Here is a 17315-nt window from a genome sequence, read left to right on the forward strand (position 1 = left end):
AGCGGGAGGAGCGACTGAACCGGGAGAGGAGAGGTGGGAGGAAGAGGAGGGGGAGATGAGGAGAGGAGCAGAAACAAGAAAAGTAGCGGGGACCCCCCGGCCTTCATCGAGGTGTCCACGGGGGGCGGTTAGGAAGATGTGGAACCCCCAGCCAGGTGTGGGGGTTCTGACCCCCACACGGGGGGCTCTGACCCTTGGGGTCACCCGGGATTATCCAGCGTGGATCCTCCCACGGGGGATGGAGATGGAGCAGCGCACGGAGCTCGTCCCGCACCGGGCACTGCGGGATCCGCGGGCAGCGACCCCTCCCCCCAGGCCCAGCCCCCACCCTTTGTCCCCCTCCCTTTGCTCAAATCCGTCCCATCGCCCCCCCCCAAACCCCTCCCCATCGTCCCCCCAATAAACGGCCCCGGGCCCAACTGGGAAGCTTTATTGGGAGCACTGGGAGCAGGCACTGGGCGGGGGCAGAGCGCCAGCGGGGCTGGGGGGACACGGGACCCCCCAAGAATCAGCGGAGCGGGGACGGAGCGGGGGGTCCCGGCCGGGCCCGAGCACACGGGATGGGCTGCGGCCGCCGCCGGCTCAGGAGCTCTGTGGGCAGAGAAAACGGGGTGACACCGGGCTGGGGGCCCCGGCGGGAGCGCACACGCTCCGCCACGGCGGGGACGCCACCCCCGGCACCCGCCCTGACCTTCTTGCGCAGGGAGAAGCCGAGCCCCAGCGCCAGGAAGACGAAGCCCAAGACGAAGCCCCCAATCCCCATCAATATCTTGATGCGGGCGGCGTCCGGCGGCATCTCTGGGGGCTCCGCAGGGCTCAGCCCCCCAAAACCTCTCACCGACACCCCGAGCCTCTCCCAGTGTCCCCTCCAGGCTCATTCCAGTCCCTCCCAGTCGCATCCAGCATCCTCTAAACCCCCTACCCTTTGCACCCAGCGCCCCCAAACTCCCTCCCAGGCACACCCAGCACCCCCAAAGTCGCTCCCAGTGCCCACCAGGACCCCCCCAGCCCCACCCAACCCTCCCCAGCATCCCCCAAACCCCTGCCCAGCCCTTGTCCAGCCCCCAGCCCCTCTCCCAGCTCCAGCCTGGCTCTCTCCAGCTCCCTCCCAGTGCCTCCCAGCACAGCCCAGTGGCTCCGCCAGCGCCCCCAGGGGCTCCCCCGTACCCCAGTGCCGCCTCAGGGGCTGCTCCAGGCTGACGTGCTCCACCTGGCAGCTGTAGCTGAGCCCGCGCCGGGGGGGGGTTTCCAGCAGCACCAGCAGCTGGTAGGTCCAGTCCCCGTTGGGAACCACGTCGGTGGCCACCACGTGCTCCGAGAGCTCCTGCTGGCCCTGGAACCACCTCACCTGGATGGCAGCAGGGTAGAAATCCATCACGGAGCAGAGCAGGCGGTCGGGGCCGGGCTGGGAGCTCGAGGGGGGAACCAGCGAGATAGACACACTGGGGGGCACTGGGAGAGACAGAGAGAGAGAGCGGGGACACACTGGGATCAGCTGGGGGGCACTGGGAGAGAGAAGGGAGGGCTGGGAATGGACTGAAATGGACTCGGAGTGACAGGGAATGGATTGGGGAATGTGGTGGGAGGGACTGGGGATGGGCTCGGATGGATTGGGAATGTGCTCGGAGGGAGTGGGAGAGACTGGGAGGGAGTTGGGTGACACAGAGAGATGGGAAGGAATGGGGGAACTGGGAGAGAGGGTGGAGTTCTAAGAGTGAACTGTGAATGAACTGGGAAGAGACTGGGAATGGACTGGGAGAGACTGGGGAGGAACTGGGCATGGTCTTGGAGGGACTGGAATGGCACTGGGAGGGATCTTGGTGGCACTGGGAGGAACTGGGAATGAAGTGCGCGGCACTGGGAGGCCGAGTCCGGCGCGAGGCACTCCGTGCTGCGGGTCTGCCTGGCAACAGATGAGTCATGAACATGATACGATCTCATTGGTTGCAAAGCGTCAACTTTACGGGTCGCTGAAATGGACGCGCGGGGGGGCACCGGGAGGGACTGGGAGGATCTGGAGACCCCGGGGGTCGGCACAAGGAGGGCTGAGGGCTCTGGGCCGATGCCCAGGCTGATTTTGAGGGGCTCCAGGGTTACTGGCAGGGCAGGCCCCGAGGGGACGCACTCTCCCTCGTGCTCACCTCGGCGCTCCGTGATGTACCAGCACCGGCAGAACCAGTCAACCGCAGTCCGTCTGTCCTCCATGAATACCGCGTTGCTGTTCCAGCGCTTGGTCAACTTCTCCCCATAGCGGGTGAACCCCACAAAGTGCCCCACGTCGCTGTCGAACATTATGAACTGATCCCGGTTGTAGATGGATCTCTGGACGTACTTCACCTTCTCCGTGCCGTTAATGAAGTAACACTCGGACTTTGTCATCCTCTGGAACACCCCTGAGTGTGCAGGACACAGGTCAGGGGGTGCCAACCCACCACCCTCTCCCAGCATCCCCAGAGCTCCGGGCCCACCCCGGATCCCCACTCCGCACAACCTGCGCCCCTCGGCCGCCATGGGACCCTCCTGCCCGCGCTGCCGCTTCCTCTTTGCCGCCCTTCCCCCATTTCCCCTTCCACATCGTCTCCCCTCCCACCTCCGTCCGCTCCCCAAATCACTTCTGGGGTCCCATTTCCCGATTTTCCCACAAATTTCCCAATCCCCAGCCCCGTCCCGCTCAGATATGGTGTCCCACCTCCGCTTTTGCCCCTTCCCCACCCTCTCCCACCGCTCCCTCTCCTCCCCCCACACCTCAGGCCCTCCCGCTCTCCCTTAGGGGGTCCCCTCCTCCTCCCCCTCCATTCCGGGTTCCCCCCTTCTCCCCCTTCTCCCCCCCTGTCCCAGCGCCTCCCGCCTCCCGCTCACCCGAGAGCTCCGCGCCCGCAGCCGGGGGGGCTCCCAGCACCACCAGTGCCGCCAGCAGGGCCCCAGCTGCCGCCCCTCGCCCCATGGCCGGGGCCGGGCACGGAGCAGCAGCCCCAAAGCAGCCGCGCTGCGCTGGGAGCGCCAGTCCGGAGCAGGGCGGGCTCGGCAGCGCCGCGCGCTCTCATTGGCTGCCGCCGCTTCCGGGCAGCGATCGGCCACGGGCTCTGCCCGGCAACCGATGAGGCAATCCAACGCCCCGAGATCTCATTGGTTAAGATGCCGCCTGCCTGCGCTCCCATTGGCTGAGGCGTTTCCGGGACGCTGCAGCCCCGGAGGGGTTTTTTTTGGGCAGGGGGAACCTTGGGGCGCTGGGCAGGTGGGAGCTCAGGTGAGCCCAGCAATGCGTGCCCAGGTGCGCGGCATCTCAGGGCTGCCCGTGGCGAGCGGTGACGCGGGCCTGATGCCAGGCACCCCCAGAGCCGCTCTGTCCCTACCCCCGAAGCCGCACAGGGACAGAAAATGGAGCCGAGGATTCCTGCGTGGGGACAAGGACCGGGAGAGATCCCGCAGCAAATCCCACATGGGCACAACAGACCCGGCCTGGGAACACGGAGGGAATTTATTACCAACCGAATCAGCAGCACAAGGAGGAGGGGAAGAAATCTCTCCAACACCTTCCCCCTACCCAACAGAGATCACCCAGAACAGGGGTCACCAGGACTTTGCCCAACGGGGGTCACTGGGGATCATCCAGCGCGGATCCTCCCATGGGGGATGGAGCTGGAGCAGCGCACGAAGCTCTTCCCACACTCGGGACACTTGCAGGGACTCTCCCTGGTGTGGAAGTGCTGGTGAGTGACGATCTCTGAATCCCACCTGAAGCTCTTCTGACACACCAAGAATTCCAAGGGCCCTTCCCCAGTGTGGATCTTGTGGTGCTTGCTGAGGTCGGATGTCCCACTGAAGCTCTTCCCACATTCCCCACACTCACAGGGCCTCTCCCCAGTGTGGATGTTCAGGTGTTCCATCAGGCTGGAGCTGGAGCTGAAGCCCTTCCCACATTCCAAACACTTGTCGGGCTTCTCCCTGCCATGAGGCTTCTCCACCAGCTCTGAGCTCTGGCTGCATCTCCGGCCGCCTTCCTGGCTCAGGGGGGCTCTTTCCTCCTCACCCCTCCCTGGGCTGGGTTTGCAGCCCCTCCTCTGAGGGATCTCTGGGGCTTTTCCTCCTCCTCCATCTGGCCACAGCTTGGGAATGACAAACCCTGGTTTGGGGGAAACCAAGGTGGGAGCGCCTTGGAGTAGAGGCTCCTCCAGGCCAGGTCCATCTCTAGAACTCAGCAGGAGTCTTGTGTCCATGAAAAGCTCCACATATCAAGATTTAGCCCGAAAAAAACTCTCCCAGGAGTTCCCTATTGCTCATCTCTCCACTTTTGGGGTTCCAGAAGTTTCCTTTCCTTGAGGTCATGGGGGTCCAATGGTTCCAGGGGTTCTTCATTCTCCGGCGCCCTGCTTAGGGATGATCCAGGGGCTTTTGGGGGTCCATGAGGTCCATTCTACCCTGATGCTCTGCTTTGAAATCCCAGGGATCCCAGGGGTCCCTCCTCTCCAGGCTCCCCCCCTTTCCAGTCTGCCGGGGCCCCCCAGCTCTGGGATAGCCCCTCTCTGCTCTCCCCACTCTGGGGCTCCCAGGGCTTCCCCTCCTCTGCTCTCCCGGGGGTCCCCAGGACCAATGTCCTCCCCTGCCCATACTGGGAAATGGCCACGTGGGCCCCCAAAGATCCCCCAAGGGGCTCAGCTTTGGGCTCCTGCAAGATCCAAACCTACACACACAGAGGAAAAAAAACCTCCCAGGGACACCACATGATATTTGGGGCTCAAATCCACAACCGGTGAGCTCCAAACACACCCCAATAAAAAACCCTCTCAGGGACCCCCCCGATGGATTTGGGACGAGCTCCCCCTCCCCGCTCACCTGCAGGACGAGCTGGGGGCGATGGTCCCACGGCTGCAGCCACAGGCGGCACTGGAACCTCCTGTTCCTCCTGCTCCTGCTCCTGCTCTTCCTGCTCCTCCTTTTCCTCTCCCCCTCCTCCTCCTCCTCCTTCCTAATCCCACCTCCTCTCCAGTTCCTGCTTTCTGTGTGTTTAGACTGGAGAACCTTGCTTGCATTTAGAACTAGAACAAAGATCCCAGATGGAACATGGCTTGCTGCTTTTAGTCAGAACTATCAGTGACTAAAGGTCACGTTTCCTTTGGTTTGATGCCGTCCTTGTTCCTCCTCAGTGCTCAGGCTGGGCTGTGGGGTGTCCTTGTTTACTGCATTTTCCCAGTTCCTCTTGCACCCTTTGGGCCATAGGCTGTGCCCTGGGAGGGTTCTTTGTGCTCCTTTGTGACACAGGAGAACCTTCCAGGCGGTTTCTGTGTGAGCTGCTGCTGGGATGTCACAGGAACAGTGCCACGTCCCCGTGGTGTTCCCGTTGCTGTGGGACACGGAGGCCTCAGTGCCCAGAGTGGCTCTGGGCTCGCTGCCGGAGGATCCTCCTGCCCGAGGCATTCTCAGCAGCCAGCCCAGCCCTGACGGGTGTCCGTCTGTGCTTGCAGGGCTACAGGCTGCAGACGTGTGCAGCGCAGCCAAAATGATGCAGCACGTGGCTGCTGCAGTTTGCACTCTGTACTCTGTGGCTTATTCGGGGTATTTTTTAACCCACTTGGCATGTAAGTCAAGGTTTTCCCTCGGTGCAGCATCTGTGGCTTTGGGCTTGCTGTGTGCTTTCTGTTCTTCCTCTGCAGCTGAGCTGACTTTGGAACCAAATTGCCATGAAGACACCATTGCTTTGGGAGAGCTCCTGCCAGCAGCTGCAGCTGAAAAAGGGGGTGTCTGCAGCCAGCGGGGCGTGCACAGCATCTGCAATGAGCCCTGGGGGGTTCTGTTCCCTCAAGCAGGGAGTCTGTGCCAGCAGAGCCTGGAACTCCCTCCCTTTGCTGCTCCAGCCAAGACCTGACCCAGCCCAGTATTTTGTGCTGTTCTCTTGCTTGCTGTGGGAAGGGACTGTGGCTCCTGGAGGGATGCTGTGAAAGCAAAATGCTCTCTCGGGGTTGTCTTGCTCGGTGGCATTTCCCACCACTGGCAGTTTTTCTCCTAACAGCATCTGGTTCATGTTCCCTCTCCTGTTGCAGGGCACCTCATGTCTGGATTCCGAGCAGCTCCTCCTTCGGTGAGTGGGAAAGGAACCTTTGATATTTGGAATTGTGCAGCAAGGTGTGAGCTCGGCATGTGGCAGCCCAGTGCCAGCCTGGGAGGCTGAAGGAAAGTTCCTGTCAGTGCCTGCAGCAGCAGCAGCAGTAAAGGGATCCCCGGCAGTTTTCTCCTTTTCTGCTGAAGAGCTTTTGAAGAGCTGCAGGTCTGGTTTTGCAGGCAGAGGATTTCTTGCTGGCTTTAGCCATGGTGGAATATCAAATTCCCAACAATAAGTGGCAATGTTGATTTAAGCCCATTGTTAGTTGGAACAGCTCCAAACCCAATTTCTGCTTAGTGCAGCTGGATGTGCAGCTGAGGATAAATAAGGCGATAACTGAGATAGAACTTCCCATCCCTCACGCTGCCGTCTGTCCTCAGGGCACAAAAGCAGCACCAGCACCTCCTGGGGCTCCCTGTGCTTCCAAAGAGGAGGCCAAAGAGGAGGAAGACAGCAGTGAGCTTCCCGCTGCTCTGGGGGCCGATGGTGAACTTCCCTCAGTGCCGGGAGATGACAGTGAACTTCCCACTGCTCTGGGAGATGAGGGCGAACATCCCGCGGTGTGGGAATGCAACGGCGAGGCTCCCGTGGGGTGGGACAAGGACAGGGGACATCTCCCGGCGTGGGACGAGGACGGTGGATGTGCCCTGGTGTGGGACCAGAATGGCCAAGCTCCCATGGAGTGGGATGAGGATGGAGGACATCTCCCAGTGTGGGATGAGGATGGAGGACATCCTGTGTCTTGGGAAGAGGAGAGTGGGAAGTGGACAGTGAGCATCCCTGGGCTTGGAAAGATGATAGAGAAGCTGCAGCATTTTGGGAAGAGGATGGAGAAGCTGCAGCATTTTGGGAAGAGGGTGGAGAACCTCCCTCTGCTTGGGAAGAGGATAATGAAGCTCCCTCCGCTGTGGGATCCTGGGCTGAACATTGTGACAGCAGCACAGCCCTGCAGCCAGAGGGGAGAGGGGAGTGGTGCCTGATGCAGCTGAGTACGTCTGCTCTGTCCCTGGGTGCCCGAGCAGGTGCTGTGTGTGTGTCTGGGCATCGGCTGCACCCAGGGTTGCTCTGCAGCTGAATGTCACCGAGCCATTTATTGTCCTTCCCCAGCTGACACCAAGGGGCTCACGGCCCCAGGGAGCGGGGCTGGTTCTGGCTCTGCTGCAAGGCGGTCTCTCACTCTGGGAGGGAGCGTCTTCCACGTTTTTTCTTTCAGGGAACACCGTGAGCAAGGCGGAGCCTGCCCAGAAATACCTGGAAGTGGAGCAGATTGGCCAAGGGTAAGTGCACGGCAGCTGCTTCTGCACAAGCAGGGCTGGGGGTTGTGCTGGTGCAGGATCAAGTGAGGGGTCAGGAGAGCCCAAAGCACCTTCAGGCACTGGGCTACCATCCTGCTGTCTCTCAGTCCTGATCAGAATTGATAACTGTGGTCAGAAGGCACCGTCAAAGGCCCCTGAGGCTGGCAGTGTCCTGCCTGCAGCAAGGAGCAGGACCTGGAAGATCTTCTGTCCCTGGAACTGGATTGCCTAAAAGAGCAACTCACCATCTGGTGACTGTCAGAAAACAGTTCTCAAGAAGATTTCTTTCAAATATTTTCCTTCAAAAAATATCCACTGGTCAGGATTACCAACCTAATGGTTTAGAAACAGAAACCACAGATGAACTAATAAGTGCTCTACTCTAGCACAGGTAGCAGACCCCATACATTCAGTAACAGACACAGAGTTGATGCACTCTGGGGGAAAATGCATCACCTGCCTGATGGCAGGGCCCTTGTGGAACCTGCAGGTCTTAGGCAGGAAATGGAAAAGGATGAAATGCATTCTTTTCCAGTTCTTTAGACACCTGTCCGGTTTTCGGCTGTTTGGATGGCCTGGAAAGGCCCAGGGTGGCCCTGGGGCAGCCCGCGCCTCAAAGGAACAGAAGAGGCTTCAGTTCCTCTCTCGGTCTCCGTGTTTACCAATTGTTTATCTAAAAGATTTTCCCTCGGCCCGACAGAGGTCCGCTCAGCAGCCAGCCATGAGCACACTCCCCTCCCCTCCGGGCGGTCACCTATCTTTATACCCAAAGTTGCATATACAATATTTATCATTTTTCCCCAATACCTTTCTCCCTTGTTGCCCAGTGCACTTTTAGTAACAACCAATCTCAAAGTGCCACCATCACCACAGAAGATGGAGGAGAAGAAGAAGAAGAAGAAGGACAGGACACGCCCCAATTCCTCCATCTTACTTCTCTAAACCCCCCTGTACAGAAATCCTAAACCCTGTGTTTCACTCTCTAACTAACTAATCCCTTCACCATTCACCCCGGTGAAACCCTCCTATCCTCATACAGGTGTCGTCTCCCGTGTAGGATCAAAGTCCAGCCACCAGACACTTCTGGCAACATTCCAGGACTCCCGAGCCCCCCAAGGGTGGTCTCGGTGACTCGGCACCTCAGTCCTGAGGTGCTGAGATCCCACATCTCCCCCTTCTGTTTGCACCAAGAAAACCTCTTTTATTACCCGATTCATGGCGCGTTTTAAACATACAAATATACATGGGACGACAAGTATGAGGACTAGGAGAACTATCAAAACATAGAACCCTACCCTTAAAACTTCTCTCCAAATGGGAGAGATGTCAAAGAAATCTACCAGCTGATCGATCCATGATCCTGTGATCTCGCCAAGCTTATTTATGCTGTCTTTTATATTTTTAATACTTTCATGAATTGACTTTGAATGATCTGAGAGATTCATGCAGCACATCCCTTCAAACTCTTCACACCCATGTCCATGAGCGAGCAATAGATAATCGATTGCCGCTCTGTTTTGAAGAGTCACCTGTCTTATACCACTAACGTCTTTTAACATGTCATCCAATGCGACAGACACAGATCGTGCATGTTTGCTCAACCAGCAACCCATGCGGTCGATCTGAGTCAAAGCCACCCCTGATGCTGTTTGAGGTGAGAAAATTGCTGTAGCAATACTTGCTTTCTTATCCCAAGAAAATACTTCGTCATTGCAATCTGCCGCATATTTTTCGATTGATCTTTTTCCTCTGTGCCTTTTCTCTCTTAGCATGTTCAAATCAGGCGACAGCATTGAAATTTCCCCAATGCTGCATGGACCTCCCGTGGCATTAGCAGGAATGCCGTGCCAAATTCTGTCCCCGCAAATTAAAAACAAACCCCGTGGCAATTGCACTGGGACTTGGATCGATCCTTCGGTAGTTTTCTCTGTATATTTACATCAAGCTGATGCATTCTTATAAAACTCATGAATGGGAGTCAAATCGATAGTTTTTGCCTTTGTGGCCTTCGGAGCTTCAAACTGCATGCAGAATTCCATTGTCATGGACCCAAAAATCTCCAATTCCTGAGGTTCTGTAGAAGCCACAGGAAGTAGATGTGTCCAAGCACACCACTCTTTCACAGGATCTTTAATGACCTGTGAAATGTTAACTGCGGAATGCCCTGGAACTGGCCATTCGTCCACTGGCAATCCAACCATGCATGCAGAAAATGGTTTTCCTGGCCTCGAATGTGTCAGGCAAATACTATCTAGATTCGCTGCTTGAGCTAAAGTCTCCCATACATTTTGCCTTGGCTGATTAACAGGTAAATCTTCTCCATTGCTTACTGCAATGAACGAAAGGATGATGCACATAAGCATCATGAAACTCATTATTTTGCTCTTATACAAAAATCCCCAAAGTCCTTAGTTTCTTTTTATTTCTCTTTGGAATCGTTCTTTCCGGTCTGAGTCTCGACTTCTGTCTGAGTACTCGTCTCTTTGTTTCTCGGATCAGCGTTCTCGCGTTCTCGCTTTCGGAATGGCTTCACGTGCTGCGCCGACACCCACTTTAGACCTCGATCTGTGGAGATACAAGCGAAACCCTTGCCCCAAGTGATTAGTTTGAAAGGGCCCTCTATTTGTCCTGTCTCTGGGTTTCTGATCAAAACTAAAGGGTTTTCCCTTAGCTTTGCCTGTGTGCTGTTTAGAAAATGTCTCACGATTGGTGGATTAGGTTCCGAGGATGAGCTATTTAGGAAATTCAACACATACAGTGCCTTGTTTAATTTCATGTGAGGTGTTGCCTCTGGTTCACCCCTTCTCTGTCTGTCCAGAAGGGATTTCAGGGTGTGATGTGTTCTTTCAATGATCGCTTGACCTGTGGGTGAATGTGGAATACCAAACGTGTGTCTGACACCCCATCTTGGGTGATACGTTGGACCATTATCTGTTTTTATCTCCTGAGGCACACCTAATGCTGCAAATGCTTGCAGAAAATGTCGGCAAGCATGGTCTGCTGTTTCCCCTGCATGTGCTGAAGCAAAGACTGCACCTGAGAATGTATCCACAGAAACATGAACATTTTTGAGCCTCCCAAAAGATGGATATTTCGTGACATCAGCTTGCCACAACTGAAGACTTTGCAGCCCCCGCGGATTGATGGCTCCGGTGGAAGAAGGTGGCTGCACAAACTGACAGTCTGGACAAGCACTAATGATCTCCCTCGCCTGACTCTTTGTGAGACGAAAGGACTCCATCAGCGCTTGCGCATTCTGATGAAAGAACGCATGACTTAACCTTGCCTGCTCAAAAATGTCCGGAAGTGTGTGCGAAATGGGCATTGTCAACCTGTCCGCTCGAGCATTTCCTTCCGCTAAAAATCCCGGAAGTGTCGTGTGTGCTCTAATGTGTGTGATAAAATACTCTCTTTCCCTGCTCTCTAGCAGTGTTTTCAAGCTCGTCAGATAGGAGTATAAAACCCCATTACTGACTTCTTTCAAGAGCGAACCTTCCAATCTCTTGACCACACCCGCAACATATGTGGAATCTGTCACCAGATTGAGAGGTTGTTTGAACAACTGAAATGCTCGGACAACAGCTGCCAACTCCACAATTTGTGGAGAGCCCTGAACCATCCTCACGTCAGATTCCCAATCCCCTGTCGTTGAGTCTCTCCACGTGATCACTGACTTGTGTGTCTTCCCTGAGCCATCCGTGAACACTGTGATCCCGTCCAAAGGTTCTTCACTTATTCTTGGTTTTGTTTTATAGCATATTTGCGATTGCAGTATTCTATGTTGTGGAAAGTGGATTGTGCAAGTTCCTGGGAACGCTAACAATGCGATTAACAGGTCTTTCGATTGTTGCATTGCCCAATCGAAATAGTCTTGTTTCAAGGGTAACCTGATGATTGAGAATTCTCTTCCTGCCATTGTCAGCAACCTTGTTCTCGCCTTTATGATGATCTGTGCTGCCATCTCCAAATCTGTAAGAATTGTTTTTGCGGGCCTGTGTGGTAGGAAAATCCACTCTATGATTATCAAAGAGTCCTTTTGCGACTCGTCCCATTGGAAGATCAAACCATGGAACTGTGTTTTCTTCCCCAGCACTGCCAACTGAAAAGGCAACGTTGGAACAAATCGATGTGCCTGCCTTTTCTGTATTGCGTCTGCAACTTTCTCCAATTCCTTCTTTGCTTCTTGCGTGAGTGTCCTGGGAGACCGAATGTCTGTGTCTCCTCTCAAAAGATCGAGCAACGCTGGGATATCGCTGTTTGTGATTCCCAAAACCGGCCTCATCCAGTTGATTTCTCCCAGAAGCTGTTGCAAATCGTGCAAATTGCTGATCTTGGTGCTGATCTCCATTTTTTGAGGTTTTATTGTTCTCTCTGAAATTTTCCACCCTAGATATTTCCAAGGTGCAACCTCTTGAATCTTCGAAATGCTGATTTCCAGACCTGCCTTTTGCACCTCTGCGATCACACAGTCACGAGCTTCTTGCAGCTCCTGTTGTGTTGATGCTGCAATGAGCAAATCATCCATGTAATGAATGATCTTTACCTTTGGAAATTTCTTCCGCGCTGGTGCCAAAGCTCGTGCCACGTACCATTGGCAGATCGTCGGAGAGTTTTTTAGACCCTGTGGAAGAACGACCCAATGGTACCGCTGCAGAGTCGTTTCCTTGTTGATACTCGGAACTGAAAAGGCGAATCTCGGAGCGTCATCCGGATGGAGTGGGATACTGAAAAAACAATCCTTGAGGTCAATGACCACAAGCTGCCAATCTCTGGGAATCATTGAGACAGATGGAAGTCCCAATTGAAGCGGTCCCATGTCTTCTATGACTTCGTTGATCTTCCTGAGATCGTGTAACAATCTCCATTTGCCCGATAGTTTTTTCTTGATGACAAACACTGGAGAATTCCAAGGGCTGTCTGTCGGCTTGATGTGTCCCGCCTGCAATTGTTCTCGGACCAGGTTTCTCAAAGCACTCAACTTTTTCCGCTCAAGGGGCCACTGATCCACCCAAACTGGAGCATTGGTTTTCCATGTCAGTTTCAGTGTGGGGAGTGCTGCAGTGACCCCTACTAAAAATCCACTTCGATCTTCGCACCCCATTGTGCCAAAAGGTCTCGACCCCAGACTGTGATCGGCTTTTGGACAATAAAAGGACGAATGACCGCCGTCTTGTCTCCTGGTCCCGTGACAACGACAGAATTCTCACTTTGCAGACACAGAGATGCTCCCCCTATGCCTGAGAGAGAACCTAGTGGCGCGACCAAGCTCCAGCTACGTGGCCAAAAAATGTATGATATCACTGTTACATCCGCCCCTGTATCGAGCATGCCTGTGATCGCTATTGTTCCGTTCCCGCATGTCAATTGGCATGTGAGCGTGGGTTGGTCTCGACCTATGTGCTTCACCCATGTTGTATGTACTTCAACATGTTCCTTCATAGGGAAACCTTCTTCGTCGAAGATTGACATGACGTCTCCAACTGCATGTGGCGGCAGTGCAAAGGCTCTCGCAACCACAGTGTTTTCTGGTACAGTCAATGGTGGACGAAGTGCTCTTGCCAACACTGTCAATTCTGTATTTTTATCCGCTGAGATAACTGTTGGATAGACAATGAGTCCAAGAATACTCCACTTATCTTGTCCAATTATCAGGAAATCTTGCTTCTTATATGAGTCCCCGCGGACACCTGTTGGTATTTCCGCATGACTTTTGTCTAGAAAGCATACTAATTTTGAAGCTGCCAATGTGCACTGTGCCCCTGGTGGGAGGAGGTCTGGGTCACTGTGGAATCGGCTGAGGGTTTTGCTGAGGGCGTCTGCTTGTTGCTCACTGATGATTGCCCCGTCTGCTCTTGCGACACCGCCAGTACTTGTGTCTGAGTGCGCTGGTCCGCGCTGCGCCTCGCGTTTCCCGGATACGGTAACGGATTTCCATCCACGTCTGTCCGGGAATAACATTCTTTCGCAGGGTGTCTTCCTCTCCCGCACCGTGCGCAAACTGGCCTTTCCGCCTTCTGTACCGGCGCTGGCGTATGTGTTTGTGCACAATTCCTTTTCATGTGCCCAAACTCCCCACATCTGTAGCACTGTCCTCTTGGGGGATTGTTCTTTTTCTGCATCGTCGCAAGAACTTTGTTGATGTTCTCATTCTGTTGATGCAGTATTTTTTCCAGCATCTTTTCCAGTGTCTTGTCCTCTGCTTGCTTTTCTGAATGTCCCTTTAATTGATTCTCCCATTCCTCTCTCAATTCGTTCTTCACAATCGCTGCAACATGCTGAGGTGTCCCCACCTTGCTGCATGCCTCCACCATCTCTGCCAAGGATGGCCGTCCTGCCATGGCGCTAATCACCTGTTGACAATCCGGGTTGGCATTGCCGAAAGCTAAGCTTTCCAAGAGAGGCCTCTTTGCTTCTTCTATCGTCACCTGTCAATCCACGGCTTGCGTGAGTCGATCGATGAACGACATGAATGGCTCTGTGGGACCTTGCTTGATGCAAGAGAATGGGATTCTGGAGCTCCTGCTGGTGCGATTTGCATAATTGCCATCCTCGCTGCTTCCTTGATGTCACTTAATACTCTTCGTGGCAGCCTAGCTGCTTGTTCCCCTGGGTTGTCATCTGGAGGATCTCCTGCTAACTGCCCCTGTGTGAGGTTTGCATTTGGTCCACCTTGGTATCTGTTCCGTAATTCAGCAAGATATTTTCTCCACCTTTTTTCCCAGACAAGGCTTTGCGTGTCAGTGAGAATCATTGCCACAATACTTCGAATGTCATATGGTGTGAGATCATATGTAGCGAATGTCCCTCTTAGTAGCTGTTTGAAGTATTGTGAATTCAGCCCAAAAGTTTGAGCCGCCTTCCCTAAATCCTTGAGTATTTCATGACCCATCCTTTCCCACCTCGGGTTCTGTCCCTGGGCATCATATGTCACTGGCATTGTCAGATCTCCTGATCCCAGAAATAAATGCTTTTCTTTTGCCAACGCTTTTCTGATTCGCTTCCAATCCATCGTCTTCACCGGCTCCTGAAATTCTTCTTCTTCTTCAGGTTCCGTTGGAATTTGCATAAATAATGGTACTGTGGATGTCGTTGGTTCATCACGTCTCATTCTTCGCCTTGAGGTTTTTTGCCTCGCTCCCAAATCCGAAAAGGAAGCTCAAGGATCCTGTTGATGTTTCTTTTTTGTGGTGTCCACTGAATGCAAGAAGCTCTTTGTTGCTTCTGCTGCTGACAGCATCCATGTAGGAACCCCTTCTGATGCTGTGATCCTTATAACATTTCCTTCTTGTAGCTGTTGTTCATCTGAGCTTTCATCATCTTCATGAAACCTTGAAGTCGATGGATAATCCCTTGGTTGTGTTGGCATTGTTTTCTTTAAAATGCTTTTCTTTTTATATAATGTTGGGAAAAATTGTTGCATTGTTGCAGTCTCGCCACGAGATGGCGCTGTGGCTCCGCCGATCCAATCCGGCATGGCGTGCACTTCTGTCTTCCAGCCACCAGATGGCGCTGTCACCGGCCTCCCTGTCTCTGGTGACGTAGCGTACTGTACTGCTTCACTTCCTGTCGGCGGCCATGTTGGTCGCCCCGTTCCGGACCGTGTGTTTTCGGCTTTCAACTCAGCTGAAATTGGGGTTTGAACACCAGAACGTCTCTCCTGAAGGGGTGAGTCTTGGACTCCAAGGGTTTTGATCAAGGGCACCAAGTCTGGAGAAGGCGGGGGGCCCCGGGATATGAACTCCCTGGCGCGGCCCCTCTTCGCCCGGGATGTTACAGGGGGTGTGTCCTGCTCCCGCCCGCGCTGCGCTCTCTGCGCCTGCTTGCTCTCCGAGCCGCTCCCTGTGTCTCCCGAACTACTTTCACTGTCTCCATCTTGTTCCACCCCTGAGATATCTCCCCTTTGGTCTGCCCCTGACTCTGTCTCCTCCTCCTCCGTCCCTGTGTCTATTTCCCCTTTTGTCGGTGCTAGCAGCCTCCCTCCTGCCGGCAGCCGCGCGCGTTCCGCGATCCTGGCGGATCTGCGCATGGGCTCTAACGTCACAACCGTGCGCCTCCTACGTCTCTGCATGGCAGCTTTCTGGGGCTGCGCAAATCCCCCTTTTTCGCTGCTTGGGTCAGACGCCCTGGCGTTGGTTTGTGGCTCCCCCGAGCCTTCGCTAATTCCGCCCGCCGCACACGCTTCCGCACCCCTGCCGGTCGGGGCCGCCGCTGCCCCCGGCCCTGAGTCAAGCAAAGCCGCGCGAAAACCCGTATCCCTTGTTTTTTCTTCACCTGCGCTCCCCGCCTGCTCCGCTGCAGCCTGGCTTCCCTGCTCCGTCGCCGCGGCATGGCGAGAAAGCGCCCCCCCGGTCCCCTCCCCCCCCCCCGCTCCCCCCCTTCTGCTCCTGAGTCCTCCATGCTCTCTGGACTTTTTGGACGTTTTGGGGGTTTCCCGGGGTTTCTGGGTTTTGGGACCGGGTATTTTAATAATATTCCTTGCTCTTTTTCTCCAAGAGCATTTTCCTCTCGGCCTTTTAAGGCCAGAGCTAATTTTTTTCCTGGAGCCTTGCTCCCCCCCTCTTTCAGAGGGTCCCCCCCAGATGTCTGCTGCATCTGTTGGTTTTCTTCTTCCTGGAATTTCGTTTGCATAGAAATACCTTCCAGCATTATTCTTGCAGGAGACAGCAGCTTCAACGCTGTCTCATCTTTTTTAGTAGCTAAGAAATATAAGTGTCTGTTTATCTCTTGCCAAAACCCCACTTCAAATAGCAGGCACGTTTCTGCCAGTGGGTAGTTTAGCCTTGCCCATACCAATAATTGTTTTAATTCTTTCTTTGGAATTCCTTCTGTATATGTTTGTGTCACACCTGTTTGTGTCACACCCTGTAGGGTGGACAAAATTTCCCGTTGTTCCTGGGAAAGTGTGCCCCCCATGTTCTTATTTCCGGGCTTTCTTACCAAATCTTTCATCAGGGCAGTCCGGAGGTCTCGGTCTCTGTCCAGCAGATCACGAGAGGTGGTCCCAGGGCGCCTTTCTGGTTCCGGTCCGGGCTGTTCTGCTACGAATTGTCTTCGGCAGAAACTGAGAGATGGATTCCTCAGTGACTGCTGTTTTTTGCAGACTCTGTTGGCTTTTTGTTTTCTTCTTCTCACTGATCTTCAGGGCTTTGAGGGTGCTGCCCCCCCCGAAAGGTTGTGGTGGTGGTGCCCGCCAGGGAACGCCAAGTGTCCGGTTTATCTCGGCTGTTTGAGGGGCCTGAAAAGGCCCGAGGTGGCTTTGGGGCAGCCCGCATATCGAAGGACGAGAAGAGGCTTCAGTTCTTCTTTCGGTTTTTATGTTTATTAATTGTTTATCTAAAAGATGTTCTTTCAGCCGAACAGAGATCTGCTCAGCAGTCAGCCATGAGCACACTGTGTCGTCCTCCGGACCGCCACGTATCTTTATACCCATTGTTACGTGTACAATATTTATCATTTTCCCCCAATACCATTTATTCTCATTGCTGGGTGCACTCTCAGTAATAACCAATCCAAGAGTGCCACCATGGCCAAAGAAGATGGAGGAGAAGAGGAAGAAGAAGGAGGACAGGACACACCCCAATTCCTCCATCTTACTCCTCTAAACCCCCCTGTACATAAATCCTAAACCCTGTGTCTCACCCTCTAATTAGCTAATCTTTTCGCCATTCACCCCGGTGAAGTCCTCTTATCTTCATAAAGGTGTCGTCTCCCGTGTAGGGTCAAAGTCCTGCCACCAGACACTTCTGGCAACATTCCAGGACTCCCGGGCCCCCCAAGGGTGGTCTCTGTGGCCCGGCATCTCAGGACTCAGATCCTGAGATCCCACAGTGTAGTGTTTTGACGTCTCGACTGACCTTCGCCTCGGGGGGTGTCACGTAGGAGCTTGTGATCCCCACTCCCAGGAAGGTCACCCAGGGTCCTCT

The 17315-nt window shown here is 54.4% G+C and overlaps 1 protein-coding gene across 1 annotated transcript; it reads right to left on the reverse strand.

Annotated features, from left to right (window-relative positions):
- Nucleotides 1-508: 508 nt before the first annotated feature.
- LOC141725771 (class II histocompatibility antigen, B-L beta chain-like) lies at nt 509-3015 on the reverse strand. Its single transcript, XM_074529804.1, has 4 exons — nt 2860-3015; nt 2142-2393; nt 1168-1452; nt 509-798 (listed from the first exon to the last, which is right to left on the reverse strand). The coding sequence occupies exons 1-4, from the start codon at nt 2942-2944 to the stop codon at nt 509-511; spliced, it is 912 nt and encodes a 303-aa protein (XP_074385905.1). The 5' UTR covers nt 2945-3015.
- Between the last annotated feature and the right edge of the window lie 14300 nt (nt 3016-17315).

The sequence above is a fragment of the Zonotrichia albicollis genome, chromosome 31, assembly GCF_047830755.1.
Source record: "Zonotrichia albicollis isolate bZonAlb1 chromosome 31, bZonAlb1.hap1, whole genome shotgun sequence".
Taxonomy (NCBI): domain Eukaryota; kingdom Metazoa; phylum Chordata; class Aves; order Passeriformes; family Passerellidae; genus Zonotrichia; species Zonotrichia albicollis.

Excerpts from the sequence above, each read along its gene's own strand:
- LOC141725771 (XM_074529804.1), bottom strand. The coding sequence starts at position 2,944 with ATGGGGCGAGGGGCGGCAGCTGGGGCCCTGCTGGCGGCACTGGTGGTG. Across the intron at positions 2,394-2,859 it reads TGCGGGCGCGGAGCTCTCGG|GGGTGTTCCAGAGGATGACA; the intron begins GTGAGCGGGAGG and ends CTGCACACTCAG. Across the intron at positions 1,453-2,141 it reads GTACATCACGGAGCGCCGAG|TGCCCCCCAGTGTGTCTATC; the intron begins GTGAGCACGAGG and ends TGTCTCTCCCAG.